Source organism: Cricetulus griseus, chromosome 4, assembly GCF_003668045.3.
Source record: "Cricetulus griseus strain 17A/GY chromosome 4, alternate assembly CriGri-PICRH-1.0, whole genome shotgun sequence".
Taxonomy (NCBI): domain Eukaryota; kingdom Metazoa; phylum Chordata; class Mammalia; order Rodentia; family Cricetidae; genus Cricetulus; species Cricetulus griseus.
The window spans coordinates 150,187,337-150,205,006 of NC_048597.1; the positions used below are offsets into that span (position 1 = coordinate 150,187,337).

The following is a 17,670-nucleotide window of genomic DNA, read 5'->3' on the forward strand; positions in this document are numbered from 1 at the left end:
GCATGCATAAGCCTCCCTATAACAAACCTAACAAGCCTCAGTTCCCAGGGAATTTTAGGGGAAAATCTTTGAGAAAAAAAAATGGGGTTTCCCAGAATAATCACATCTGTAATATGCATGACTAACAAGATGACACTAAAAACTGCCCAAGGAATCATCAGCATTATGGGAAAGAAGAGAGTGTGTAGTCAGCATCATTCAGAACTGTCCTGAAGTCCACTGGTTCTTGCTGATTGAGAGACTATCTCCACAGGCCTTGCCTCATGAAGACCCACTGGACAAGTGCTCATGTCTTCTGAAACGAGGCTGCACAGCTGCCAAAACTCTTTAATATCACCAGTTTTCTATGCCCCCAATCTTAAAGCCAATCCCATGGACCCTGACTAGTTTTCTGACATTTATATGCATTCTGACTTAAATGCATACACATCTGAAGACTGAAATATAACATTATTTTATGGAAGATAATATAAGTTGTTTGTTTGTTTCTGTGATACTCCATTCAGAATGACTATTTCTGGCTTCATTAATTTATTCATAATTACATTTTTTACACTGAATAAGATTCATTTGTGTGTATGTTTATTATCAATTTATCAGCTGATAGAGAGCTGTTGCGCTTGATTTTCATCTGGAATCTGATAATAAATTTTGATTGTTGAAGAAGTTTATTTTGCCTGAGAACATACTTGATCCATAGGAAATGGAGGAGTGAAGCTGGTAGTGACCTAAAAGCCTCATCCCCACTGGCCAGATTTCATAGTGCAGGATGGTTCTAAGCATAATCTAGGAAAGAAAAATAATTAACAGTTTTATCTAGCTTTAAACCTCATAACTACAGTAATGACTAGTCTTGGTAGACATACTCACTGATACAATGATGACACAAATGTTATGAGAGTATTCTGCCTTATGATTAGATTTAAAGCTCATAGTACAACATAGAAACTCATACTTGGTAAAGTTAACTGAACCTCAAATCTATGACTATATATGTAATAGCTATAGGGGAGAATTTAATACTATTATTCTACTAAATATACACAGAAACAAATTGTCATATATATATATATATATATATATATATATATATATTATATATATATATATATAATGTCTTTTCACCCCCATCAGGGTAATTTATTATAAAAACAAATTGTGATTAATACAAAGACTCATAACTGATAAATTTACACAGAATAAGAGAATAAGGAGTGCTCCACTGTAAATGGGGGAACTATTCTAAAGATAATCAGTTCAAGATCTATTTTGCTGTGTCGTCCATTCCAAGTTAGTGGTGTCTTCAGCAACAGGGTATTGTCATTTAAATATGGTGGGAAACCAACAGCAATAGAATAAACTGTATTTTTAGTTATACTCCTGAAGCCTTCATGACCAATAGGAAAGTGTCCCATGTCTGACCCAGATTTTCATTTGATAACCCATGTCACTTGAGAGATGCATTATTCACTATTGCAGGGTAGCTCTTTTTAACCACTTTTTCTCAAGGACTGTGCTGTTAAGAGGGGGTGGAAATGTTGTCAGAGCCAGAGGGAGTGGACCTCTACATCAAAATATTATTCTCTGTCCATGGCAGTATAATTGTTGTTATGTCAGAGGGAGAGATGGGGAAGAATTGGAAGGGAGAGGAAGGCTGGTGGGCTTTATCAGAATGCATTAAATGATTATAGGAAATTCTCAAACAATAAGAAACTTAAAAATATAACATTACATAGGAAAGTTTTTCCCTCTGGGCTAGCATTTATTGTGCTTAGGCATTTAATGTACTTTATAGGCTCCTGGGGAAAATAAACAATGATGGTCTTACATAGCATTCGGCTCTGCATTCACTAATACCAACCTGATATCAGCATGTACCTATTGGTGCAATAGTGGCATGATAATTGTGGGATAACTAACTGGCTACAGATTGGATCTGAGGCATGCAGTTCCATATCTGATACTGTAATCCTGGTCCAAAACCCTAATTTTGGGGTTAAGTACTTAAGTAGTCAAATTGCATTCCAAATTTTTATGTTTATATGATAGAAGTAGAATGCTGTCAACCAGATCATAGAAATTTCTTTTTGTTGTGTGCTGGAGTCAATGTAGAGAAACATAACTGGCCAAATAGCTGAGAAGAGACTGAATGATCAACCTTAAATGGAACATCTTTATTAACTCAACCTTGCTACCGCCAAGCCTCAGTGTAGGGAGAGATCTTACTAGGTACCTGTAGCGCTGACCAGGCCCTTTTGGGCATGTTCACAGGTGCATATGGGGCATGTGGGGTATAGGTCTGGGGAGGGGAAGCAGGGGTCTCTCTGGGGGTTCTGGTCGGGTCTTGGAAAGCTGCTGAGACTGGATGCTCAGAGCAATGACCTGGGTTATCGGTTTCTCGTGTAAATGATTTCCCCTCAATAAAATTAACAACGACATTCCTATCCTGTGTACGGTCATCTTCTTATAGCTCAGGGAATACAAAAGGAGAGGAGGTAGAAAAAATATAAAAGAGTTGAAACATAGTGATGAGTGATGAGAAATGCTATTTTCTGAACATAATGTGGCTATTACATTTATAAGCTGACAACAGTTGTGGTTACCAGCATAAGATTTATATAAGACAAGGTCAACCAAAATTGCTACATAGATGGGGTAGATGATCTCTAGGCCCTATTACTTATTGAAGACCTATGGACAAATGACAGATATTAATAATGGAAGAATACTGTTCTTTGTTTTTCAGGTTCTAGTGAACGGTCCTATAACAATGTACATATGGGCATCAGTAGTGTGCGTTGTAGGGGAAAGACATGAAATTAGGAGATGGGGATGTTAAGAAGATACAAGGGAAGTTGGAGGAGGAAATGGGGAATATGTGGTTGTTTCGATGCCTCCCTGGGGAGAAGAAAGTGTATGGGATAGGTAGGGTGTTAGTTAGGGGGAGCAGGGGAAGAGGAAGGGAGAACTAGGATTGACATGTAAAACAATCTTGTTTCTATTTCAAATAAAAAATGGAGAAAAAATAAAATAAATATAGTGAAATTCTCAAAGAATAAAAGGGTTACCAAGATAGTTATTAACATTCCTTATCTAAACTGATCTCTTGAAATATTTGTAGAAGATATTATCTCTGGCTGAAACTATTCATAATCTTTTCTGTATTCTTCATATGTTTTGGAATGTAGCCATGATCATAATGATTTCATTCCAATAAATTATTTCAGTCATTAACCATATGTGCTCAGAAATATTTTATGTTCAGTGTCAAAATGAGTATAGCTATTTACAGATAATAACATTGCTCACTTCCTGGAATGTATTTTTGTTATTGTTGTTACTTTAGTTTTTTTGTGACTGGGTTTCTCTGCATAAACCCAGCTGTCCTGGAATTTGCTCTGTAGACCAGGCTGGCATCCAACTCACAAATATCTGTCTGCCTTTGTTTTCAGAGTGCTGGGATTAAAGGCTTGGCTATTATCAAACGCTGCTGACTATTTCAACTGAACTGTGATAACTAACCATCATAGTAAAAGATTAGGCTAATTGAGTTTGAAAATTATGCATAAATTTAATGTTGGATAACATTTTCAAATAAGGAGAATGGAATAAATATACAGAATAAATATACAGCCTCATGAAAAACTGAAAGAAAATAGATATGAATACCTTTCTCACAGTGTAACAAAATTTTCACACAGTGAGTTTTCTAAATGTAAATATTGAAAATTAAGACTTATTGAAGACAATAAAAGAGAAAAGATTTGTGATTTAGGGTTAGGCAAAAATAAGGTAGATATTAAAGAAAAATGTATGGGAAAGTACATAAATTGGACTTCATCAAATAATATTTTTGTCTAAAGTATAGTATTGAGACAATGAAATTATAAGCCCAACTACAGACTGAGCAAAATTCTCATATAGAAGTGTCCAGAGGTTGTTTAGAAGTAACTAAAATGGCTGAAAGACACATAAGAAAGTGTTCAACATCCATAGCCATCAGGGAAATACAAATCAAAACAACTCTGAGATACCATCTTACTCCTGTCAGAATGGCTAAAATCAAAAACACCAATGACAGTTTATGCTGGAGAGGATGCAGCGATAGAGGAATACTACTCCACTGTTGCTGGGTGTGCCAACTTGTACAGCCACTTTGGACATCAGTATGGCGTCTCAGGAAAATGGGAATCAGTCTACCACAAGATCCAGCAATTCCACTCTTAGGCATATAACCAAAAGAAGCACATTCGTACAACAAGGACATCTGTTCAATAATGTTCATAGCAGCACTATTTGTAATAGCCAGAACCTGGAAACATCCTAGATGCCCCTCAACTGAAGAATGGATAGAGAAAATGTGATACATTTACACAGTGGAGTACTACTCAGCAGGAAAAAAGCAATGGAATCTTGAAATGTGCAAGCAAATAGATGGAACTAGAAGAAACCATTCTGAGTGAGGTAACCCAGTCACAAAAAGACAAACATGGCATGTATTCACTCATATGTGGATTTTAAACATAGAATAAAGGATTACCAGCCTACAATCCACACTTCCAGATAAGTTAGTAAACAAGGAGGACCCTAAGAGAGACATACATGGTCCCCTAGAGAAGGGCAAAGGGTCAAGATCTCCTGAGCAAATTGGGAGCATGGGGGGAGGGGAAGGGAGCTAGGAGAATGAGAAGGGGAGAAGAGGAGGGGTGAGGAGAACATGAGAGAGCAGAAAGATTGAGTCTGGGAAGAATAAAAGAAAACAAGAAAGGAGACACCATAATAGAGGAACACATTTTAGGTTTACAGAGAAATCAGGCACTAGGGAAATATCTGGAGATCTACAAAGATGACACCAACTAACAAACTAAGCAACAGAGGGAGGCTACCTTAAATGCCCTCCTCTGATAATGAGATTGATGACTGACTTATATGCCATCCTATAGCCTTCATCCAGCAGCTGGTGGATGTAGAAGCAGATACCCACAACTAATCACTGAACTGAAGTGAAATCCAGTTGCAGAGAAGGATGAGTGAAGAGCAAAGGGGTCCAGAGCAGGTTGGTGAAACCCACAGAAGCAGGTGACCTGATGGGGAGCTCTTGGTCTCCAGAATGATAGCTGGGAAACCAGCAAGGGACTGATCCAGACCCCCTGAATATGGGTGTCAGTGAGGAGACCTTAGAAATCTATGTTGGCCTCCAGTACTAGATCAGTACTTATCCCTAGCATAGGTGTGGACTTTGGGAGCCCATTCCACATAGAGAAATACTCCCTGAGCCTAGACACATGGGGGTGGGCCTAGGCCCTATCCCAAAGGATATGACAGATTCTGATGGCTCCCTATGGAAGGCTCACCCTCCCTGGGGAGCAGAAAGGGTATATGATAGGTAGTGTTTGGTTTGGGGGGCAAAGGTGGGGGGCAGGAGGGAGACGGACCTGGGATTGACATGTGAACCAATCTTGTTTCTAATTCAAATAAAAAATATTACATATAACAAAAAAAGAAGTAACAAGTAGACAAAGAATTTGATTCTTTAAATTCCTTTAAAATATGCATCATTGTCATTCTTTAGGTTACAAGACTTAAAGTCATTTACTCCAATCCTTAAACATTTTCAGAGAAAATAATTAAGGATCTTGGAGTATATTCAGCTGCAAATACTTCATGAAGATGAAGAGATAAGGAATCCAACAACAGATCCCTCCATAGAGATCAAGATAATTGGGTAAATTGAGGGTTTACATTTCCATATCCACAAGAGGGAGGATTTTCCCTAAAGAGAAACTTGTATAAAATTTTGAGTCTCAAGGAAACCAGAGGCATATCATGATCCAAGTTGTAAAACAGCTAAATACTCCAATTCATTTTTATATTTAAATGCTATCCTTGGGAAGGGAGTAACTTTGCTTATACCCCATTTATAAGCTAGTTGGCTAAACCATGTCATTCCCATTAAAACCATTGCTTTTCTAGTGTCAGTGTGAGAATCATAATAAAGTCATTTCTTCTGCTGTTGGAGAACACTGAAAGATCTGACCACAAAATAACTTCTGTAGTTAAGAAGTCTATTTCTAGAGCATATCAGGTAATAAGTGTTCATTGCATTCTCTTATTAGAAACAAAGATCCAATACCTTAGAATCTGAAACTACTCTTCTGTATACCCTGAAGACCAAAGGTAAGAAGTTTCTGAAAATTTCCTAATATATTAATTTTTTGAATATATGAACACCCTCCTTAATATGAGATGGACTGCAACATGCATTTCTTCCTTACCTTGTGTGATCCAGTGACTTGTAACTGTCCAAGAAAATGTTTATGGAGAATGTTAAGAGCTGTAGTGGCCATCCAAGTTGCAGGTTACCTCTTCACGGACATGACTTACACATTTTTATGTTCATGATTTTTTGTGACTTTGAGCAGTTAAAAGAAGAAAACCTCCTAGCTGGATCTCTAGCTGTATGAGAGATAAACCTGTATCTGTGTTCAGCATTAAGAGGCCAGGGCCTTGACCTCCAGATTTATTTGTGTGGGGAGGACTCTAGAGTAGGAATAAACTACATGAGAGAGAATTGTTCTATTGGATCCATTTTCATTTATCATTTTTCTATAAATTATATTCACATTTTTTCACCACTGTCCTTTCCTGTGTAAGATAACTTTGCTATACTCCTTACAATTTATGTGTTCAGCTGTGGCCAGTATTAGAGATTTCCAAGCCACTCATCAAGGACCCATGGTAGGAAGAAGGGATCATTTTCTAATAATATAATTTTCCTGTGTCTGCAGATTCTTTTATAGAAACATGGCTTCTGCAAATGTCTCTCTGGTGACAGAATTCATTCTGGCAGGACTAACAGACCAGCCTGATCTCCAAATACCCTTGTTCTTTGTGTTTCTAGCAATGTATGTCATTACTGCATTGGGGAATTTGTGTTTGATAATTCTAATTGTACTAAATTCACACCTTCACACCCCAATGTACTTTTTCCTCTTTAACTTGTCCTTCATAGACCTCTGCTATTCTTCTGTATTCACACCCAAAATGCTGATGAACTTTATATTAAGTAAGAATGTCATTTCTTATATGGGATGTTTGACCCAACTCTATTTCTTTTGTTTCTTTGTCATTTCCGAATGTTATGTCCTGACATCAATGGCCTATGATCGCTATGTGGCTATCTGTAATCCACTATTGTACACTGTTGCCATGTCCCCTAAACTGTGTTTGAACCTTATGCTTGGTACATATGCAATGGCATTTTCTGGTGCCATGGCTCACACAGGATGCATGCTGAGACTGACCTTCTGTGATGCAAACACCATCAACCACTACTTCTGTGACATCCTCCCTGTGATGCAGCTCTCCTGCACCAGCACTTACGTTAATCAGCTTGTAGTTTTTATTGTGGTGGGCATCAACATCATTGTGCCCAGCTTCACCATAGTTATCTCTTATGGTTTCATTCTCTCCAGCATCTTCCACATCAACTCCACTGAGGGCAGGTCCAAGGCATTCAGGACCTGCAGTTCCCACATGATTGCCGTTTCTCTGTTCTTTGGATCAGGTGCATTCATGTATCTCAAACCATTATCTTCTTCATCTATGGACCAAGGAAAAACCTCTTCTGTCTTTTACACCAATGTGGTTCCCATGATGAATCCCTTAATCTACAGTTTAAGGAACAAAGATGTGAAAATGGCCTTGAGAAAAACTCTGACCAGATGGAAATTTTGAATGGAGACAACTTGTATCTGCTTGTGGCTTACAGAATGCAGATACTTTATAGTTACTTAAAATGTTCCATGGGATAATATTTAACACATTTTATATCTAGGCATTATTCTGTTTTTAAATTTAATGTTTAAATTTACCACATGATATCTTGGAGTACAGATGCATTGTATATTAATTAATGCAACTCATTTCTTTCACATACTAATAAAGGAAATTTGAATCATTTTAAGTTTTTTAAAATATTATTAGTCTTTTTCTTTTCCTTACCATTACCAAGAATAGTCATGAGTTTTGTCTTGTGTAAATTAAGCCCCATATTAAGAAAGATATTTTTATTTCCCCTTTTCATTATGAAACTCTAGTTTTATTTTATTTTTTTTTTCAGGAAAAGAGAATGGTTTGCCAATTGATCAAGTGAAGTGACACAAGTCTGATCTTTTGTCAGTGGTTGTGCATTTTTCATTTTTGCTCCTAATGTGTCTTTGGGAATATAAGTCAGAATAGTGTCTTGGCTCCTTTCTGTAGATTCTCCTTTGTAGTGTAGATAAAATCGTAAACCATCCCTGAAAAGTTCAGGCATTATGCTGGCCTGCCCCTGTTACCTGGTGCAGAGGACCCCTTTAAAAAGACAGATCCCTGCCCATTTACTCTCTCTGTTTCCTCTCAGCTTCCTCGCTGTTTCCTCTCTACTCTCTCTCTCACCTATGTGCTCTGCCTCTCTGCGCCCACCAGCCATGGCGGTCAGGCATTTACTGCCTGTTCCTCTTCTTAGTCTCCCTACTCTGCCGGGCCTTATAATAAACTTATAGTCAACATGTCTCATGCCTCAGCATTTCTCTTTTCTTCTTTTTAAACAAAAGAATAACAATCCCTGTCCCATAAAAACTGTCAGATACATCACAGGTTGCATATACAGTTTTCTACTTGTATTGGGAAACAACTCTATCAGTTTATCCTAGGTGCTACATTCACTTACTGTGTGTAATAGATACTGATGTTTAGAGAGGACCACAGTTTACTGATAACCCAATAGATTAAAGTGTAAAGTTTCCGATTTTATTTTCTGATTTCAAGTCAGCCTTCGGGGCTCCGGTAATTCGTGAGGTCTAGGTGGATCAAGCCTGAAAATAGTGGGTGAAAAAGGGAAGCAAGACCAAGCAGAGTTTTTCTTTGTCAAGGTCTGAAATTTATTGAAACCAAGGGGCTTTTAAAGAAAAAGGGGAGGTGAGAAAGAGGAGGTGGGGGGAGGAATGAATGTTAATTGCTCTCAGGCCAGAGCAGGTATCCAGAATCTCCTGTGTTTATCTCAAGCACTAACCGAAGGAGGTGGGGAGAGGAATAGGTGTTAATTGCTTCTCAGGCCAGGTCCTGGAACCTAAGGGTGGGATGCTATATTAACTGGCGGCTAGCTGAGCATGGGGGAGGGGGTCAGGCTTGTGTAAAAAGGACTTTGGATGTAACCAAGGCTGGCTCCTGACAAGTACAAACATGTATTCTGAATTCATGTTATTATTTTTTTTTATTTGAGGAATTACAACCATGTGGCAATAGTTCCATTTTTAAATGTGATTATGGTTTGCTTCTGTGTGGTATGTGCATTTTTCATTTTGTTGAAGATTATTGTTTTGTAGGAGTAGACAAAACCTTTTGGAATAGGGAGTTGAGTTTATCCATAATATTCTAAATATAAGTATCCAACTGTTTTCTTTGTTTTGTAATAGAGGAAAACGAGGTAGAGCATAGGAAAAACACCCCTGCCCCCTGGAAAAACCAATATGTGTTAAAATGAGAGTGAAAGAAACTAGTCATTGAGAATCTGTGATTGCAGAGAATTTTTAAGGAGAATTTGAAAATCATCCCCCTTCTGATTTTGAGTGACATATAACAATAACTATCCCCAACGCCAGCACATCAACAGAGCTTTGTGTAATGGTGATTCTTACACTGGGAGATGGATATTGGCTGCATTTGTATGAAATCATACAGAGAATAAAGACAGCCCATGAGAGCAAGTTGCCCTGGAGACTCTAGGTAGGCAAATAGATTTTAGTCGATGAAAGTTAGGAAAATAGCTCTTCCATGGCTCTAAAATTGTTTGGAAAATTTCTAGAAAAATTTTAATGATTATATTTCTCTTGAAGGGATAAAGGCTCAAGTTACTAAATAGCAAAATTAAACTCAAAGGGGGCCTGAAGACAAATCCTGAATTTGTTGGCTTTCATGTACAGTTTTCATATGGAATGTAAATTGCCGAATGATCAAGGTACAACTAGCAGATCAGGATTTTTTTTAAGTTTACACTTTTGGTGAACAAATTAATGTCCTTTTGAAATAATAGCTGGATGTATTTTTAAGTTGGCAAGATGATAACCATTTTTATAATCTTTAATTTGAAGCACAAAATATTCATAGTAGCTTCAAAAAATAAGTTGAGATAAAATTTGTCATTTCCATCCTTAAATTAAATATTTGGGTGTTTGGTTTTTGTTTTTTGTTTTTGTTTTTGTTTTTGTTTTTGTTTTGCTTGTAACCTTGTAAGTGATGTGTTGTCCATTTCTGTATTGGGCATTTCTCCATCCATGAATTTTACTTTCCATTTACACTGACCTGTTATTTGCTCCTGCATTAAGATTTTTGGTTTTAACTTGGAAATACTTCTTGAAAACAGTACTGTTCTTTGGTAGGCTTTTATTTATTTATTTTTAAACTTGGTAATACTCTAAAAATTGGCTTACTGATTTTGTCTTTCACTGATGGTCCTTAGTAATAATATGAGTGGTCCAAATGACTGGAAGAATTGAGTGGGTTCACCTCTTCCTCTTCCTTCACTCTTCAATGCATTGGTGTGCTCCAGGATAATTCCAGATGTTACATATACCATCCCAGGACATATGTAACATGTGTGAATTACTCATTTTGATCATCAGTAGGACACACAAAAACATAGTACATTAAAGGATCAGGCATATTGGAAATACTCTGTTTATAACAACACATCACCATTATACATTTATTTTATGAAAATGTGCTACATTGGAGTCTTTATATAATCATATTAATGCCAAATTTCACAGTAAAATGGTAGAACACTTTAATTAGCTTTTCATGTGTGTGATGTGGTTTAATAAATGATTAATTGATCTAAATCATCTTAAAAGTGACTAGTAAAATGGGCTGTAGACAATAGTGAAAATTCTGAAAATGATAAAAACCTTAAGATAGAATGAGGAAATTAAGTAAAATAAAGACCAATGAAATGAGATCATTCAACAATATTTCTCTCTGGATTTTTATTATTCATGCTGCAAAACCCTTTTGAAATTTTTATTCAGTGTAGCACTGCAAGTTGTAGACAGCGGTATTGGGCAAGAAAAACCAACAAGTGCTATCAAATTAGATATCTTCAAGAATAATGATTACTCTTTATGAAGGATGTGGCTCTCTGTGTCCAAAGTTCTAATGAACAAAACAAAAAACTTATAATGTATATAAACATTAAATAAAATATAAATATCAGATGTCAATTGCATTTTAATATATTAATAATGAGTAATATGAAGTGGACATTAAGAAAATAGACATATTTACCAAAGCATCACATCAAAGAGTAGAATGTTTAGTACAACAAAATCTATCAAACTTGAAAAGTAATTAATAAGACATAAGTATAAGGAAACACATCCTCATTCAAAAGTTGGAAAACAATAGTTTTTAAACAATGTTCAAATTAACTTATACATGCTTAGCTGATTTAAACAAACAAAAAACAAAAAGCCACTTAAAAGATCTCCATGGGATGATTATTTTATTTGACTTTAGTAACATTGGACTTAACATTAATTTTGATGTTTTCATTTCTCTTCAACTTTTGGGAAAACTTCAAAAAATATTGGTATTAACTATTCTTGATAGGTTTGAATATAGCACTCACTCTTGTTATGATTTGTCCCAGGTGGCTCTCAGTTGTTCATGATATGACAGACACAGTCAGTGCTCTGAAACAACAGAGACAGAAACCAACTTGACAACAGTATCCAGATCAGTTGCATTATGACATATCCCATACTTCTTTCAACACTTAGGAGATGTTAGGGGGTAGTGTAGCTAATTATTTTCATATCTTATATCTTTGACACACATTGTGTGGGAGTTGTGGTGATCACCAGTCTATGTTCACATATATATTCTTACTGGAACTGAAAACAAAGCTGTTGAATCATAATTAATATCAATATTCCACCTCAGCCTAGCATTCTAAATGTTAGCCAAAAATCTGCTTAACCAAAAGATGTTTAGTATATTAGAAGTACTATGCACATCTTTCTTCTATAGGGAGAAATCAGTAAGTGAGGATTTTCAACTCTTATCCCCACATTGGCCTAAGAATGTTAACTATGCAAATTGTCTGTCTAAATCAGAGTACATACTGTGTTTTCCTGAAAGACTTGTCAACATGCTGGACAGAAAATAACCTTATGGATAACACATGAACACATTTGGCACTGGATGTGTATATGTGCATGGCATTCATTTATCAAGGGTAAGTTTTCATCCTTATTTTGTGTTGCTGTGTTAAGAATAGTGCGTGTTAACAGGGTAGCTTGTTTTCCCTACCATATCTAGTATGTCTGGTTTCATGGGACGTTAAAATGCAGGGAATTCATACCTAATTTCCAGATTCCTCATAGATTGAGTGGGTTCATAATTGTGGCTCAGTTGCTGTGTTAATGAAGTAGGATTCTATACTTCCTGTTCCATCATCTTGCTGAGTTAAAATTGATTTATTTTCCATTTCCATGGGGGAATTCCAATCCATAAAGGGAAAGAAAATGAGTGAAAATCAAGCCCCTAAGGAAATAATGACATATTAATGTCAAAGGTATAGCTGTAAACCAATTATCTTCTATTTATACATAAAAATATTCTCTTGAGAAGTTTGAGCAATCATCTACCCTGTTTATAACTGAGTACATAATAACAATAATTGCATATTAAAATGCTTACTTATCAAAGATAAATGTGATTAAAAATTTCCTCTGCTTTTGGAGATGGCTATAAGTTGTGATAACAAGTTATGATTTTTAGTTTGGAGATACTGACTAGGTATATACTAGAAATTTATCAGTGATGTAATTGCTCTTCCAGGACCATCCAAGTAAGTAAACAGTGAGGAAACACCATATTTTCTTTACTGAATAAATGTGAACTTCAGGATTCAATTTATATTATTGTTGTATTTGAGACTAAGTTCCAGAGATTTAAGATATAAGTCACTATTTTTCATAGTGTGCAGTATTAGAACTCAAATGAAAGAGATATATGAATCCATTCTAAGTAGAGCATGAAGACTGCAAAAAGACTTTGGGGATTTAGGGAAGGCAGAAGATTTATATAGTTCCTCCTCCTTGGACAGAAACTCACTACTCTACATTCATAGCTTTTTCTGTGACACAGGAGTAACTAAACCATTTCTGATCTTTTCAGAACAATGTACTGATCTCATTTCATTGAAGTATAACCTGTGTTAATGAGGCCAGCACATGTTGCCAAGGTCCATAACTCCAATATCATCACTGAGGGGAAGAGTCAATACATGGAAAAATCAATGATGAGAATAACAATTCTTTCTTGGTTCAGGCCTCTCCTTTATCCTTTGGCTTTCAGGAGTCATGTTTTCATATAAAACTGTTGATAGTCATCTGTGGGGTGGCCTTGGTATTTTACTTTGTTACTTATCTATTTTTAAGTGAGGGCAGAAAGAGTATAAGATCTGGGGCATGGATGAATATAAGGAAAAAAGTGTTTTCTGGACACAGAATTGCATTTACATATATAAACTTACAGTAGTTGTAAAAGCATTCTCAAGATCTGTGCAAGTCCAATCCAGACCAACCCTAGCATAGAAAGGAAAGAGGGGTAAAAAGATGTACCCTTAGCTTATAGCTATTAGCAATCTTAAGGTGATGGGAGAGAGAGAGTCAGTCTTCTCTAAGAGGATAGCCCCTGGTAAGTCAGCCATCCTTCTATGGAAAGGCCATACTTCCAAGAATATATGTGTTATACAAATTAGCCTGATGAATAAAAAGAATTTAAAGTAATATAGGTAGGGAGGGTGCCTGTATATGGGAATGGTTGTGAAAGGGAGGCAGAATATTACCAAAGCAAGTATGAAATAATAATATATGTGTGTGAAACAATTTAAATAAGGGAAATCACAATTAAAGAAATAAGTTATGCTGGTGATACTCTATGTTGTGTTGAAGGCTGTTATGTCAATGTGTGCATTTTCTTCTAACGTGATTCCTCTTAGGCTCTGCTCACAGATTCCTTTAAAAGAATGATTCCTGAAAATGGCTCTTCAGTGACTGAATTCATTCTGGTGGGATTAACAAAACAGCCCGATCTCCAGTGTCCACTCTTCATCCTATTTCTGGTGATGTATGTGGTTACTGTGTTGGGAAATCTTGGTTTGATCATCTTGATTGGACTGAATTCTCACCTTCACACCCCCATGTACTTTTTCCTCTGTAACTTGTCCTTTGTGGACCTCTGTTATTCTTCTGTGTTTTCACCAAAAATGTTAATGAGCTTCATATCAGAGGAGAACATTATTTCCTATAGAGGATGCATGACCCAGCTTTTCTTTTTTAGCTTTTTCTCCATTTCTGAGTGTTATGTGCTGACCTCAATGGCCTATGATCGCTATGTGGCCATCTGTAATCCACTCATGTATAATATTGTCATGTCTCCTAAATTATGTTTGAACCTTATGCTTGGTTCATACATGATGGCATTTTCTGGTGCACTGGCTCATACAGGATGTATGCTGAGACTGACCTTCTGTGATGCAAACACCATAAATCACTACTTCTGTGACATCCTCCCCTTGCTTCAGATCTCCTGCACCAGCACCTATGTCAATGAGCTGGAAGTTTTTGTTGTTGTTGGCATCAACATCATTGTGCCCAGCATTACCATTTTTATTTCTTATGGTTTCATCCTCTCCAGTATTTTCCATATCAGTTCTACTGAGGGTAGGTTCAAGGCCTTCAACACATGCAGTTCCCATATCATTGCTGTTTCCCTATTCTTTGGATCTGGTGCATTTATGTACCTCAAACCAGTGACTGCCATGTCAATGGATGAAGGTAAAATCTCTTCAGTCTTTTATACCAATACAGTTCCTCTGCTGAATCCCTTAATATACAGCTTGAGGAACAAAGATGTTAAAGTTGCCTTGATAAAAACACTGAGTAAGAGAAACTGTTGATCAGAAAGACTGTGTCAATTTCATTAGTTCCATTAGTGTGGCCACTATCTTACCCTATATTTTGTTTTTGGTCATGGTATTTCATTTTATTTTATTTGTTAATAGTGAAAAATTTGAATCCCCTTTCAATAGTGTATTTCAGCATTTTAAAGATATCAACTTTCATTCTTCACCATTGGCATGGATTAATTTCATGTTTTCTATCACATGTACTTTAAAATTTTATCCAGGAAATTTCTGCATTTAGAATAAGATCACTTTCATATTTTCTTCTCATTACAAAAGATCTATGCCTGATAATGACTATATCTCACAATGCTAGGTTCGCATTCTGTCAAGTAAGTGGAGAGACTCACTTGGCATGATCTTTAGAAACATGCAGTTGCAATATGTTTCTACTCAGTGCATTCTGTCCTCTAGTGGAGAAAATCCCCATTACTAATCAGAAATGGAAGGTTCCACAGTAAATTAAAGTTGCTCACTCATATGTGCAAACACTATGAACTAAACATCTTTTAGCAAGGATCTCTCTTATTTAATTTGTCAATTTCAGATTTATTTTCTGTAATAGAAGACATATTTTTGAGTCAGAGAATTTGGAAATGATGACTGAAATGGGGAATTTTTTTAAACTTCAAGGAAGTACTTGGAGAGTAAGCTAAACTATGATAATGTTTTTCATGGAATATGATATTTAATTATGACTCTTCATAAGAGGGCAAAAATGGCCATCATTAAGATACTAAATAAGTAAAAGAAGACTACTACAAAATTTAAAAAGATAATAAATAAAATGTTATGAAACCACAATTTAAACATTTAAAAAATATCCCGTAAATATTTTGTTGTTTCATTTTTCCCAATTTCATTACATTTTGAAATTTATATTCAACAGTCCATTTATTTGTCTATTATGTTGGTCTCTAAATCCTTGACTTACAATTCAGAAAGACTATCCATTTATCCATCTGAATCCAATATTAAACTGCTGGATTTTTCATTAACAATTTATTCATGTGTTTACATATGTTAAATCTATAATATCTGTATATATTTTGCAAAGTATTGTTTTTTCTGTGCTTCATAATTTAATTAAGTGTTTTATATTTGTGTGTGTCTCTACTAGTGTGAGTTTATGTGCACACTGGGCATGAAGGACCCCACAAAGACCAGAAGAACCATTAGATATGCATGATGAATAACTGAAAGTTGTAAACTTTCATCTGGGTTCAATGAACTGGATCCAAATCTTCTGCAAGAGCAAAAAGTGATCTAAAACACTAAACAATGTCTCTTGTCCCAATAAAATTATTTTCTTTGTTGAATGAAGAATATATCTAGTAATAATATCTCTGCTATCTTGTAGCTCGTCCAACTTTTAACATTTTATCCACACATTTCCCTCTTTCTGAATGCATTGTATTCTTTCATATCCTGTTATCTAGTAGTCCTACCCACCTGGAAACAGCTTTGTGTTGTCTTAAATTTGCTGGGAGTTTCCTATACGGGTTTCCATTGCATGGATTATTTTTCCTATTGTAATATGTTCTATTTACCATGAAATATATATGAATATAGTGCAACTAAAGCTAATTCTATCTTTTTAAGTGAATTGTCCTTTGTACATTTATAAAGAAAACTCCTGAGGATATGTATTAAAGAAAAGAAAATGGACAAAAAAAATTCTATTGCCACCCCCCATGTAAGAGAGTGGATAAGTAAAAGGATTAAAAATTAAAAATATCATTTAAAGCAGAACAGACACTGATGATGAATGATTGTCTTAACTAAGAACTCTGAGGTATCACCAGACACATCTTTTCTTTCATGATATAGTTGAAATCCCACAGTAACCAGGTCTATAAAGTGAATTGTCTTAGCCTTTCCTGAAGAGGTTTATCCTTCGGTATTTCTGGAGAAATGTAGATTTTTTACTTTGAAATATCTTTTTAGAATCTCCAGACTTTTAGAAACTAATGTATTTATAATATCTATTTATCTTTCTTTCTTTTTAAAAATTAAGGAAAAAGATTTATAGTTAAAAGTTTGCCTTTTATTTCAATAAACTTTTAGAGTTAGAATAGGAATTTTAAAGCTGTGGATCTTCACATTGGATTATATCCTTTTACTTTTGAACATAGAATATATTTTTATCTGCTTATCCATTGTCAAAAATTTAAAATATCCATAATAGAACTATAAAAATCACTATCTTTATGTCTATCGTATTTCAGTCTGTCTACATTGAACTAAAATTTGGGGACCATGTTTGCTTATGTTTTAGATGGTATTTACCCAGGCATATGTTGATAAAAAGACTAGTGCTCTCTTCTTAATTAATGAGGGTCTAATTAACTCGCCTCTACTTTCATGTCATATGCAGACTTAATTTTATATATCTATATATGAAAGCCAGGAGTCACAAATGTGAGAAAATATATGATATTTACTATTCTGAAAAAGTTTTAATTTGTTCAGAATGGTTATCTACAGTTGTGTCTATTTTCTTGAAAATAACATTATTTCCTTGGGGACTCTTTGGAGATTATATATATTCTCCATGCTTGAGCCAATATTGGACTATCACCTACCTGCTACCTTCTCTTCAGGAAAAGCTATTGTTTTGGTTATTTCTCAGTTTGTTATTGTGTCTTTAATGTTAG

General features: G+C 35.5%; 2 protein-coding genes across 2 annotated transcripts; both read left to right on the forward strand.

Moving 5' to 3' along the window:
* The first annotated feature begins 6,804 nt into the window (after window positions 1-6,804).
* On the forward strand, window positions 6,805-7,737 carry LOC100760355 (olfactory receptor 8B3). The gene has a single exon (XM_027412240.1). It carries the CDS (start codon window positions 6,805-6,807, stop codon window positions 7,735-7,737), a length of 933 nt encoding a protein of 310 aa, XP_027268041.1.
* Window positions 7,738-14,074: 6,337 nt separating this feature from the next.
* Window positions 14,075-15,007, forward strand: LOC100762275 (olfactory receptor 8B3). The gene has a single exon (XM_027412241.1). The coding sequence runs from the start codon at window positions 14,075-14,077 to the stop codon at window positions 15,005-15,007; it is 933 nt and encodes a 310-aa protein (XP_027268042.1).
* Window positions 15,008-17,670: the final 2,663 nt, after the last annotated feature.

Bases quoted from the DNA above. Each gene is read 5' to 3' on its own strand.
- LOC100762275 (XM_027412241.1), top strand. From the start codon at position 14,075: ATGATTCCTGAAAATGGCTCTTCAGTGACTGAATTCATTCTGGTGGGA.
- LOC100760355 (XM_027412240.1), top strand. From the start codon at position 6,805: ATGGCTTCTGCAAATGTCTCTCTGGTGACAGAATTCATTCTGGCAGGA.